This window comes from Macrotis lagotis, chromosome 8 (genome assembly GCF_037893015.1).
Source record: "Macrotis lagotis isolate mMagLag1 chromosome 8, bilby.v1.9.chrom.fasta, whole genome shotgun sequence".
NCBI lineage: Eukaryota > Metazoa > Chordata > Mammalia > Peramelemorphia > Peramelidae > Macrotis > Macrotis lagotis.
The window spans coordinates 473,075-485,531 of record NC_133665.1 but is presented as its reverse complement, the minus strand read 5'-3'; the positions used below and the strand labels follow the sequence as shown (position 1 = coordinate 485,531).

General features: G+C 41.5%; 1 protein-coding gene across 4 annotated transcripts in view; it reads right to left on the bottom strand.

The window, feature by feature from the left end:
• LOC141495153 (protein unc-13 homolog B) overlaps nt 1-12,457 on the bottom strand; it is a 369,137-nt gene that overhangs the window by 17,056 nt on the left and 339,624 nt on the right. For all 4 annotated transcript variants that reach the window (XM_074196148.1, XM_074196150.1, XM_074196149.1 and 1 more), the window contains 10 exons: nt 11,608-11,749; nt 10,327-10,496; nt 9,213-9,328; nt 7,414-7,577; nt 6,457-6,607; nt 4,888-4,956; nt 3,366-3,455; nt 2,799-2,930; nt 1,769-1,896; nt 1,011-1,096 (listed from right to left, as the gene is read on the bottom strand). In XM_074196148.1, the coding sequence (XP_074052249.1) occupies nt 1,011-1,096; nt 1,769-1,896; nt 2,799-2,930; nt 3,366-3,455; nt 4,888-4,956; nt 6,457-6,607; nt 7,414-7,577; nt 9,213-9,328; nt 10,327-10,496; nt 11,608-11,749 (1,248 nt within the window). The remainder of the gene's footprint in view (nt 1-1,010; nt 1,097-1,768; nt 1,897-2,798; nt 2,931-3,365; nt 3,456-4,887; nt 4,957-6,456; nt 6,608-7,413; nt 7,578-9,212; nt 9,329-10,326; nt 10,497-11,607; nt 11,750-12,457) is intronic.

Genomic DNA, 12,457 nt, shown 5'->3' with positions numbered 1-12,457 from the left:
AAAGAGCCGTGCCAAAGATCATGCAGTCAGTGAAGTAGTATATCCCAGGTAGTGACTCCAAATCCAGGGCTCCCTTCAATGCATTGAAGTCTTTGGGTCTCTCTCACCACCACCATTCATGCTTAATCCTAAGCATATGGAGGGTCCTATCATTCTTTGCTTCACATGTCTATGTCCTTTAAAACCAACATCAAGATTCTCCAGAGCAATCTAAGCTCCTTGAAGTTAGGGACTAGTCATGTTTGGCTTTGTATCCCAAGGCACACTGCCTTGCACATATTAGGTATTTAACAAATGTCTGCTGAGCTATTTTTGTTATTTTCCTTTCTCTTTCACAGCACTGAGCTTGGAATGTGTTTGATCAGGAAGACATGTGCGTCTAAAGCAATGAGTCAGTTTTTCCAGTGTGTGACTTGTGTAACCAGCCTCATTACTTTAAGGCTGGTTTATATAAGTATCTGGTGAATTCTAAGAGATGGAGTGATCAAAGGGATAGTCAGCATCCTACCATATAGGAGAGTTTATGATTCTACTACTGGCACAGTCACTGAAGCATCCATTGAAGGATACAAAAATACACAAGTGATGGACAACATCTGAAAAGATGGATACAGATAAGAGTAAATGGAAAAAAAATGTATTGGGAGCCGTGCTGGAATGGGAGAGATGGACATTTTTGAAGGAAGACTGTCACAGATTTGGATTCTGGAGTGTTGAGGATCTAGCCCTGAAAAGACTAGGTCAGTAAATTCCTATCTGTGTTGTCATCCGAACCACATTACAGAACTTCTAGATGCTAATGTCTCCTCCAGTCCCAAGAAGCAAAACTCTTGACTTACTTCCCCTCCCCCACTAAGGGACCCTCAATAACGATCCTATTGGTAGAATATAATTTTGTGTGAAATTAAGTCAGGTTGGAGCTGTCTCCATAACCACATGATCACAGCCAGCAACAAACAAACACCAGTTCTTGAGAAGAAAGGAAGATGAAGAGGACTTTAACTATTTACCTTCCAAGGCATACTTCATGTCCTGGGCAAATAGGTTCCACATCACTTCTGCACTGACCTTTCCCACATTCAGCTCCTGGGGGAACCTGGAGAATGGAAGGGGTTTCAAAGTTAGGACATGTTATAAAACTTGTTTGGCTCTGTCACTGAGGGCCTAACCCAAGGGAGTTCTGAACTAGAAAGATCAAGGACAAGAAATATACTAATCTAGTGGGGAAATTGGAGGTAGAGATAGAGGAAACCCAGGAAGAGAGAAAAGAAAGAATCAAAGGAAGGAGGTGGGAATGTCCAAATGAAAGAGAAGCAATTTGGGGAGGCAGGAGAGGCCTAGACTTGTGGGAAAGGACACCTAAGGAAGAGGAAAGGAAGGGCCTCAAAAAGAAGGGATATGATACTCCAAAAGAAAGAGAGGAAGGGAGAAAGGGTAGAGTATGATGGTACTGTGAACAAAATGAACAAAGGGTCACTAGGGCCTCCACAGAGCATATACAGAACATATAACCCAAAAGGTTATATAGGCCAAAAGGCCTCTCACCCCAGGGTAGCTGACTCAGCCAAAGAGGGAAGGAGACCCATGGCATCTCTCTGCACCCACCTCAAGCCCTAGTCAAGGCAGTTAACCAGACAGACACAAGGGATAGATGGACAGACAGATGGACAGGAAGGAGGTGGCACTGTAAACATACAGGGACAGAAAAGAGAGAGGCCATTAGACAGACAGAGTGAAGTTGGAGTTTGGAGATTGGGTGCTTGCTCACTGGTTCAGGACAGGTGTGTAGGCATTTTTATCTTCCTCGATGATGGACACAATGAGGGTAATGAGTTTGGGCCAGAAGTCCAGATTCCGGATGCTGGGGCCTTGTTCCTCTGGAGGCAGTTCCTGTTTCTTATTCCAGAAATCATAGCAATATTAAAATTATCCTTTTCAGTTAAAGGCACTTTTCTCCCAGAGAGTCTATCCCCATAATCCACACCCCTTCCTCTTCTAGCTCAGCCTCCTTTCTAGGGACAGGGAACTTTCCTCTCCTATTGGCCCATAACAGCTGCATCCTCAGGAGCTTCCTTATGATTCTGCAACCTTATCCACCCTCTTTCAACTTAACTCAGTCTCTTCTTCCAGAACAAAAGTACCAATATCAGTGGGTGCAAAGGAAAATAAAAACTCAGGGAGTAGGTTTTGATTATATGGACTAGTCTCAGGGATCCTAGAATTTACACTGTGAAAATACCACCATTCCTAGAGATAAATGAAGTGGGTAAGGGACTAGGCCTGGCCCTAGAACAATATAAGGCCCACAACAAAGGAGGGCTAAATGGTCTCAAAGTAATACTGAGCTTTGTGCTCCAACTCACAAAAAATAATGACTTGACCCCCTCTTGCTCCCTACTATCCCCCAACCTCTGAACAACTCCACACAGTCCAGTGTGTATTGAATCTTGCTGCCTAAAAGTAAACTAGGGGACCCATTGGGATGCAAGAAGCAAGGCCTCTGGGAAAGGTTGGGCCTGGGCAACTTTAATAGCAGGTTTGAAGAAAACAAAGACAAGTTACCAATCATGTAAGGAACCTAGGCAGCGATAAAAAAAAGTCATGAACCCATCAAAGGGAACTTTAGAATACTGGACAACATAGTAGGAGCTGGCCCCACCTGGCATCTCCTATTTTAGGGGGGAAGAAATCTGATAGGGTGAAATATCTAGAATTTGAAACAACTTCAAGTGATCTAGTCTCTGACCCTTTCATTTGACAGATGAGGAAATTAAGGAGGTAGTGCCTAGGACTCTCACTTCAGTCTGGTACTGGTGGCTGTAGAGCTCATGACAGTTGTTGAATATGTATTCATAGGTGGAATTCAGACAGGCCTTCACACAGTCCTTTACTACCTGGCTGGCACGTGGTGGACTCTGCAGCTCTTGTACCTATAACAGATGCAGAAGAATATGATCCTAGAGCTAGGATCCAAATCATATCCAATCCTATGAATCTGGGATGTGGAGCTCCTTTCTTTCCTTCTTACGTTAGTCAGAAGAGCTTTTTTCCCCCCACTTACTCTCTTGCCTGGTCGTCCTTTTCCTGCAGAAACCAGATTCTGCTCTTGTATAGAGTCATTGGGTCTATCTAGGGCAGATTATGCAACCCAAGCACTCATCTCTTTTAGCCCATAGAGTGCAGTGTTTCCCCACAAAACAACATGTGGAGAGGGGAAAACTGGAAAAATAAGAAACGACTCTTGCTAGGGCTCTGAGGGTGCCAGACCTGCCCATTTAGTTCAGGACCGAGAACAAGGGGTTCAATCTTAGACAAGAGTATTTTCCTTCTATAAACAATTTCTCAACCTAGCCTTAGATACCCACCTTCATTCTGAAGAAGGTAATGCTAGTGAGAAGATCCACAGTAGATTTCAGGTCCTGCAGCCTTTCTGGGCTTCCAGCAGGGAAATTATTCTATAATAATTATTATAGAAACCAAATGTAGACAAGGGTGAAAAAAATTCAGCAAATAAGAAACATCAACTCAATAGCTCTTCCATCACCCTAGCTGATCAAACATTCCCTAGATTCCATCTACTATAATTCCTCTCTGTCTTCCCTCTCCTTACTTAAGGGATTCTTAAGCCCAACATTTCCCTCACAGAAAAGGGATGTAACAATATAAGTGTACTTTAGGTATACATATACATCCTTCTGGCATTAGAACAGGCTTTAAGGGGAAGTCAGGAAGTTGATACTGGCTGCTGATAATGAGGTCAGAAGAGACTGAAGCCTTATCTCAAAAGCAAATTAGCCCCTATAAATATTTTTTAACTATAAATGGCTAATTCACATGGTATAAGATATCATATACAATCAACTCCCAATTATCCATGCAAATGGAAAGGGAATAGACATGCAGTTCATTCAAACCACATTTCTCTTTGACTTTTTAAGGCACTTATGCATTTACATTTAAATGTGGGTGTGTCTACTTTTCTTGAAATTCACCACATTTTAGAGCAAGTAGAAAAATCTATATAGTTCAGATCAAAGGAACCAGGGGAAGCTGAGTTCATCATTCTCCTTCCTGTTCTAGGCCTGCTTTGCTGTGGGAACAAATAACATGTATTCAAAGCTCTGGCCTGAGCCAAGCTTCCTCTTCTTTCTCTAAAACTTAGGTGATTCAGGGATCCTAGGTTTATTTCCAGTTTATTTTTCAGTAAATTGGAAAGAGAAAAAAGTCAAGTGCTTGATAACTGAAAAAAAATTTTAAACCAAATGGATTGACTTGGGCAGAGGATATAGGAAGAAGAAAGGAATGGAAGGGTGGAGTCTTTAAGGGCTTAAAATCTAGCAGGTGAACCTGATCATAGAACTAACCAAAGCGTAGAAAGCAATGATTGAGTCAGGACAAGATCCAGGTTTGGGGCAGCAGAACTACAACATGGCTTCTCTGAACACCATTTGACTTCTACACAGTATTGTAACCTATGGCTATCAGTGGCACTGGCCAAGCAGGTGGAGGTTCTCTGCAGGACCAGGTGAACAGTCAACATATTTACAGTCCTCTAGAGTTTGCAAAGTGTTTTATATCAGTTTTATCTTTTTTGATTCTCACAGCAACCTTGTGATGTAGGGGTTGTTATCCACATTTTGCAGATGAGGAAATTGAGGCTTAGAGAAGACAAGAAACTTGTGTGTTCCAGCCAGTTAAGTCTATAAGCAGGATTTGAATTCAGGTTTTGGAGACTCCAAATCCAGCACTGTATCTCTTTATACTAACCAGCAGCCTCCTGACACCCTTATACCTGCAGAGTCACCTCCAGGTATGGTCTATCACAGTTAAAGCACTTATTTATTATCCTCCTTATTAAGTGTTACCAGGCTGGGATTCTTTGCTCACCCGGTATGTGGAGAGATCAATTCGCAGTGAATTATGTAGCTGGTCCAGCAGTTTTACAAATCTTTCTTTCTGTGGGAAGAGAGGAAACAAAGGCAGTGGTGATTATCTAACCTTCAGTCCTGAGGAGCACAATGGTGCAAGAGAAGAGAAGAGGAAAGAGCCTTTTGCCCTTTTCTGGATCTGACCTCTGAAGGAGGGAACAACGATACAAGTTTAGGCACTTAAACAGACTATCTGGGGAGCTTCTTCCTGTTCCTTCTGGGAAAACTGAGGTCCAGGGAGTGGTCAAGGTTTCTTGTATATGATACAGATTTAGGAAGAGAAACCTGGTATTGCAGCCAGGCCATGGATCATGGAAACCCTACCCCTTCAGGGACAATTCAAATCAGTTTCTTAATTAATGAGAAAGTACATGCTGAAGTCAATTCTTAATCCCTTGGGCCTGTGAGCTCTACTGAGAGAACAGTAGATTTCTCATTCTGGTCTCTGCTGCTCCCTGCACAAAGCACTCCATCTTTAAACACTGGATATTTTGACTGACTGTTGTCCATCCTTGGAATTCTCTCCTTCCTCACCTAGGCCTTTTAGTTTCCTTGGCTCCCTCCAAGAATCAGCCCAGATACAACCTCCTGCAAAAGTAGTTTTCTCAGCCCCCCAATGTAAGTGTCCTCTCTGGGAAGATCACCAGTTTATCCTTTCTATATCTTGTCTGTACACAACTTCTTGCTTGGTCTCCCCCCCACCCCCAATCAGACTGAGAGTTCCTTGAGAACAGGGACCTTTTTTGCCTTTGTTCATATCATTCTTGTTTGGCAAACAAGAAAAGGCACTTCATAAATAGATGTTGACTTGACTTGGCATGACAGCACTACAAGGATTATTGGGGAGCTCATACAACCAGGAGGCTACTGCTTGGTGAGTAAGCCACAGATCTGGAAATCATGAGTGGGAGGAATCAAAAAAAAAATCTCTGAGTTGAAAGCCATTTCAGAAACCATCAACACCAATCACTAACTGACCAAGAATCTATTCTACATTATTCTCAATAAGTGGTCATCTGGTCTTACTTTAAAGATATGATTGCTTTGGGTGCTGATGTTTTAAGAAGATGAGCTGATCTATTTAAAAGCCTCTCCTTTAATCTTGCTTCATTATATTTCTTATTGCATCTGCTAAAATAATTTATGCTGAGATTTTAAGTTTTCTTTTATGAAAAAAGTAAACCAAATATAGAAGCATGTGCTTTTTCTTTTCTTTTTTGTTGCAAATATCTACATCTAATATTAACCATATCTATATGATTTTTTTTTAGGTTTTTGCAAGGCAAATGGGGTTACTCCTGACTCCAAGGCCGGTGCTTTATCCACTACACCACCTAGCTGCCCCATCCCATCTATGTGATTTTTAAAGCTAAAAACAAACATCACTACTCAATGGGTGGCAGTGACTTGAATTCCAGACATAGTACCTTAGGAAAAAATGAATAACTTTATGGAATTGTCTTTGTAAGAACAAACTTAACAAATGATGGAAAATACTATACCTGTGCATGTATATACAAACACTCACCCCAAAATTAGAGGCTGCAAAGCGATCTGAGGCAGAAACGTTAGTGGAGGCTGTGGTATGGGCATAGTAGGCATTGATGTTGGCAAGCAGGGTGCTCATTACTGCTGGTACACCAGGACACATGTACTTGGAAGACAGACATGCGAAGTGCCTGAGAAAACACAGTCCTCATAGTTATACCAGTACCATGGTTCCTAAAGTAAATTACAAGACACTCTAACAAGGTCCCCCAAAATCAACTTGGGGTCACCTTCCTCACTAAGGTCAATGGCTTTGCATGGTGCTGCTGAGTCCTGCCTGCTCTGAGTTGGCTCCTCTGGGCAATACTGAACCAGATACCCAACAAGCCTTATTCCAATCTCTAATCATAAGAAGAAATCTTTATAACCCAGTCCATAACCCAGTTTCCTTTTCTACAGATCAATTTCCTAACTATATATTAAGGGGCAAGAAGGTAGGGAGGTCTTACACACACATTTATACTTGCACATGCACTTATGTACACATATACCTCTTTTACTAGATTCCTAGAATTGTCAAATACATACACATCCTTCCAGTTCCTCTTCTAGGTTCCAGAGGCAATAGCATCTATCTATATAATATATATGTATTCCTATTTTTACCTTCCATACACATACACACACACACATACATATATGTATGTATACACACACACACATTTTTTTTACCTTCCTAGAGTCATGAAAGCAGTGACATGTCAGTACCCTATTCAGGCCCTAGAAATTGTCACAGATATATCCCTCTTCCCTTTCCACCCTAAGGGAAATGGTAAATATGACTATTAGAGAAAGACCGAGCCAGGGGCTGGTAGTGCTGGGTGGTCTCTGCTGTGAGTTGCTTCTTCTTACAAAAGGGCAATCTATTTTATCAGCATGACTTCATCAGCATTCAAGTTATCAGCACCCCTTCCCCTAGATTCCTACTGAACCTCACGTCATGGCCTGGTATATTGATTCAATGCCATAGCGCATGGCAAATTCATCCACAATTTCTTGGGCTGTCTCATCAAAATAAACCTTCCACGCATCATCCCCTTTGGCCTCAGGGATCCGGACTCCTCCACTGCCCTGGATGTCTGTGAGATGATGGAACAGATTCTGCAAGAGACAAAGGGAAGTTAAGAATCCCATCTCCTTGACCTCTTTGCTACTTATGACACCAATGATGAGGCGTTCTCCCTGAATATCCTCAAAGCCATAGCATTTTTTGGTTTTCCTCTTACCTGTATGAGTGATTCTTCTTAGTTTTCTTTGATGGATCATTATCCTCCTTTTACCTATAAAATATGGGTACTCTCCAAGCGCTTATTTTGGATAAATGTGGTCTTCTTTCTCTACAACTTCTCTCTTGGTGATTTCATTAGCTCCCATGGATTTAATAAGGATCTCTAGGCGGATGACCATACATAACTATCTTGTCCTCTTCTCTCTCCTGAGTACCAATCCTGAATTACCAAGCACCAGCTAGATATCACCAACTACATACTCTGTAGATATATCAAACTCAACTTGTCCCAAAAGGAATTCCTCTTTCCCTTCAAAACTTCAAATCTCCCAAATTCTATCAAAGGTACCATCATCCTTCCAGCTGTCCAGACTCTTCCCTTTTCTCTCCATTTCCTATAATTTGCAAAGTTTTATTGATTCTTTTCACACAATATCCACATACATCCCCTCTCCCTTTCAGAACTTCCAGTTTATATCCTTACAATCTCTTCACCTATGACATGGCAATAGCATCTTACATAACATTGCTACTTCCAATCTCTCCTTTCTCCAATCCATCTAGCTGCTAAATTGATAGCTCTGAAATACAGATCTGAGCACTCCACTCCACTCACTAAGCTCTTGTAGTGTTTGTCAGCTGCCATGAATTCAAGTAATACTTCTATGCAAATGATTCCCTTGTGTAATGTCCACATCACAGTTAAGGTGCACTTCCTTAACACTACTACAAAATCTGCTGCCCTTAACCCCAGGCAACCACACAAAATTAAACCACTTCAGAGACCTAACACTTGGAGGAGGGATGAAGGGGATGATGGATACGAAGAACCATATTGCAAAGAGCCTGGCTGATTCTAACACTATCCAAGCTATAGCTCTATCCTTGTTAGTGGAGCCAGTCACTTGCAAATCTGACTAAGGGTCTAGCACAAGGTCTGTGGCAGATGGAAACATGGCTTTGTTGAGACCAGGAGCTCTAGTTGCCACTGATGTGGATGAAAGTGAAGTATGACAAGTCCTGGTGTTGTCCCAGGGGACAGGAGATAATGAATATCCATGGAACCAGAAATGAAAACAGCTGGACATGCCCCCATTTATGACCTAGTGCAATTAGGTAAATTTTGATTTGAGAAACATGAATTTGAAATTTCCTAACCTCCCACCCAATAAAAAAAAAAATCCAAGAGGAAAACTGTTGCCAATAGGGATTTTGAAAGATGTAGGTGGCCAGGGAATTGAGAATTAAGGGTTTGTAAAACTCCATAGAAATCTTTTCATTCTTGCCTAATTTCAGAGGGCTCAGAAGGCTAGGTTTAATGTCACTATAATACAGCTGGAAGACTCACACAAAGGCTAGTCTGTCCGGCATAATAGAGAACAGCACTCAGGTCTCTAGCTATTTAATCCCTGTTCCTCCCAGGAAATCATGCTAATCACCTTTGGAGATTTCTTCCTAAGAAGGGATGTGTGGGGTAAGTAAGGTATTCTTGTCTGGGGCTGACTTACCTCATGGAGACAGGTATATTGTACATGATATGGTGCGACCTTTTCTTCCCCCTTTATTTCCACACTGATATGCAGCCTGATTGCTCCTGAGACAGCAGACTTATCTGTCCTCTTTTCTAGAAGGGAAAGGAGATAGGAAACTTACACCCTCAAAAATACACCAACTAAGCTAGACATAGCCAACTCTGGTGCAGGGGTCCAAAGAAAGAAGAGGCCTTGGACCAGTGTTACAATCTAAAGGGTGTAACTATCCTTAAAAAGACATACTCCAATAAGAATAGTTGATTAGGCAGATGCAGGGAGAAGTGGAAATTTTCAGCTTATATGTTGAAGTCCAAAGGGGCTTCAGGAGTTGAAGAAAAACTCAATCAGAGCTGGCCCAAGTTTCTCCTCATTTAGGTTATAATATCTTGGCTCAGTGCAGCTGGATATGTACGCATAGGACAGGTGGAAAGATGATCGCTAACAGTCTACTGACATAGAATTCTTAGTCTTGCCAGTCAAACCATAGCAGGGGAAGGAGAGAGAATGGAATAGTGACAAGAAGAATAAGGTAGTAATGGATGATAAAAAATAGTTGCTAGGCTCCCCAAAAAATTAGATCTCTCTCCATGAGAGATGGCTTGCAGATAGAAGAAAGTTCAAAATGCCCATCATTCCAGAGCCTTAGTCTCCTTCTAAGAGGACAAAGCTCTTTGCCAATTAAGAGACATTCCTAAACGCCCCTCTCTTTCTCAGCTTCATGGTGCTGAGTTGTTTAGTAGACTGAAGGTAACAGGGATGAGTATAAATCTCAGGTATCTAGGAGGATAATGGTTCAAGACTAGGACAAGCTATGAAGGGGATAGGCACAGACCTGGAAGTTTAGGGCCTAACCTAGCTGGTACAGATGGTAATGGTGATGTATAAGCCAGGCTTGGTGCTTAACTAAAGTGGTTTGTGATAAAGAACAATGTTCACCAATATCTACCTCAGTGGTAGTAGAGGGGTACCAAGCAACTTTCTGTTAAGTTCCCCCCACCTTGTGGGCAGGGCCCTTTTGGTTTATTCCCAATTTCCCTTGGTCTTCTTCTTTCAAAGGATATATCCAGGCCCTCTGCCTCCAAGTCCTCACCTAAGTTGTACCAGACATCCATTTCGCCACTCAAGGTTCTCACTTCAATGATGGTCTGGCCAAGAAAGTCATCTGACTCCCGTTTCAGGCGCTGCTTCACTCTTGACTTGATGTCATCATCCTCATCCCACACTCGTACCTTGATTCGGTCTGAGGAGTTATGGCACTCACTGTGGGTTTATAGTAAGAAGACCATAAAGTAGAATTACCTAACATTCAGTACAGGTAGCCTATGAGCTGAAATTCAGCCATCACCATCTCTATTTTGCTACCCAACCACAAAGATACATAGAGAATCCAACATAAAGCATACAAGAGAAAAACCCAGAGAATGGTCTATCTTTACTGATGTATTCAGTTATATGTCAATCTGTCTTTGCTCTTATTAGAGAATGAGTCTTTCCAGGAAAGTAGAACAATTTACTTTTACTTGAGGGTATATTTCCTAATTAGAGAGAATGCAAGGGTCAAGAACCTTTTCTGTTGCTTTGGAAGAGATATGAGTAAGCTATCTAGCCTAATCCTTTTGTTGCCTAGGAAGGAAGGGTAGAAGATAGACTCTGGGGAGATCCCAGAAAAAGGACATCTCCATGGGACCAAGGAAATCATTGAAAGTCAATGACTTTGGACTGTATCTAAGTGTCCTAGGAAGAAAGGAGAGATCAAATATCTAAGGTTTAATGGTCATCAACACTACTTGAATGCTGGGAAAATGAGCTGGAAAGAGGAAGTAAAATCAGATCAACTGAGGGTAAATGAACTTACAATCTGTGCTTCCATATTCAAACCAGAAATACCATGATTCAGGAGAGGCCTTTGAGTTTCCTTTCCTTGAAATACTCTCAAAATCAGTCTCAGAGTTGGAAGGGACCATTAGAGGCCATCTAATCCAACCAGTACATGAATAGATCCCTTAAAAAGCATACTCAACAAGTGGTCCTTCCTGTTTGGATTGCTATTGCTGCTCTGCAGTACCATGCAGTACAAGAAAATCTTTCTTAACTACTCTAGGGAATGTGCCATGTCTGGTTATTGGTTATTGGAAACTGGAGAAGAAACTAAGAAAGAATCAGTAATAGTAGCAGTCAAAAAGTAAGTACAGAAGAATCATTTTAATTTTCCTGCATTCTCCTTTTCCTTCTCAATCCTTTTCAAGTTCTAGGGAACAGCAAGTCAAACTCTGACCTTATAGTAAAATAGGGCTTTCCCTGTTCTTGGGAGGCCTGTACATTATAGTTCTCAACCCAACAGCAAATTAAGCCTTCTTCCTTGGTCACTTACAAATGGAACTTCTCCTCCCAAACAGGATTCAGGTTGCCAAAGATGGTCTTTGTTCGTTTCTTCGTTTTTCCAACTTGCACAGTGACATAAGGGTCACTGGAGCCAGTCTTATCCTTGGCCTGCAGCCCCTGAGCACACACCACTACAAGGCAAGCAGGTGAACAAGGATGAAGATACAAAACATGATTCCCCAAGGTATGACACCATCCTAAAATCAAGTTAGCTCTGGCATGAGGAGAAGTAATTTGCTGAGAAGCTCAGCCAATATGGGAAACCCAAGGTAAGAACTAGAGACATTCCAACTCAATACCATTTCTTCTTATCTATTATCTCTTTTTCTAAGATATGCTCTTCTACAAACAAATGTTGCTTCTATGTATGTTACTTTTCTAAGAGGATGAGGAATTGTTCTCTCCATTTACTATAATCCCCTTCAGCAAACATGAAACCAGTTCAAGGCCCAGTTCAGGTTCTATTTCTCTTCTTCTGTGGAGGGAATTTTCTTGACTAATTTTATTTTATTTTCTGTACTTAACACCTCTGTATCAATTACTTAATAATTAATCATGTTCTGTCTCATGATATCTCTAGTCTTGTAATTTAATTTTGGTCGTGTCATTCAACATCTCACCCTTAGGAATTTCCCTAGGAAAAAGTGAACTCCTTGAGAGCAATAACTATGTGAACTATCTCCCCCACAATGCCTACTACTGGCCTAAACACATAGCATCTATTTAGTGAATTTGATATTTTTCCTGCCATCAATCCCTGTACCTATTTTATTCCTAGGCTCTATAATTGTATCTCATTTGCTAACTCTTCCATTCCTTCATACCCTCTCTTTCCCTAT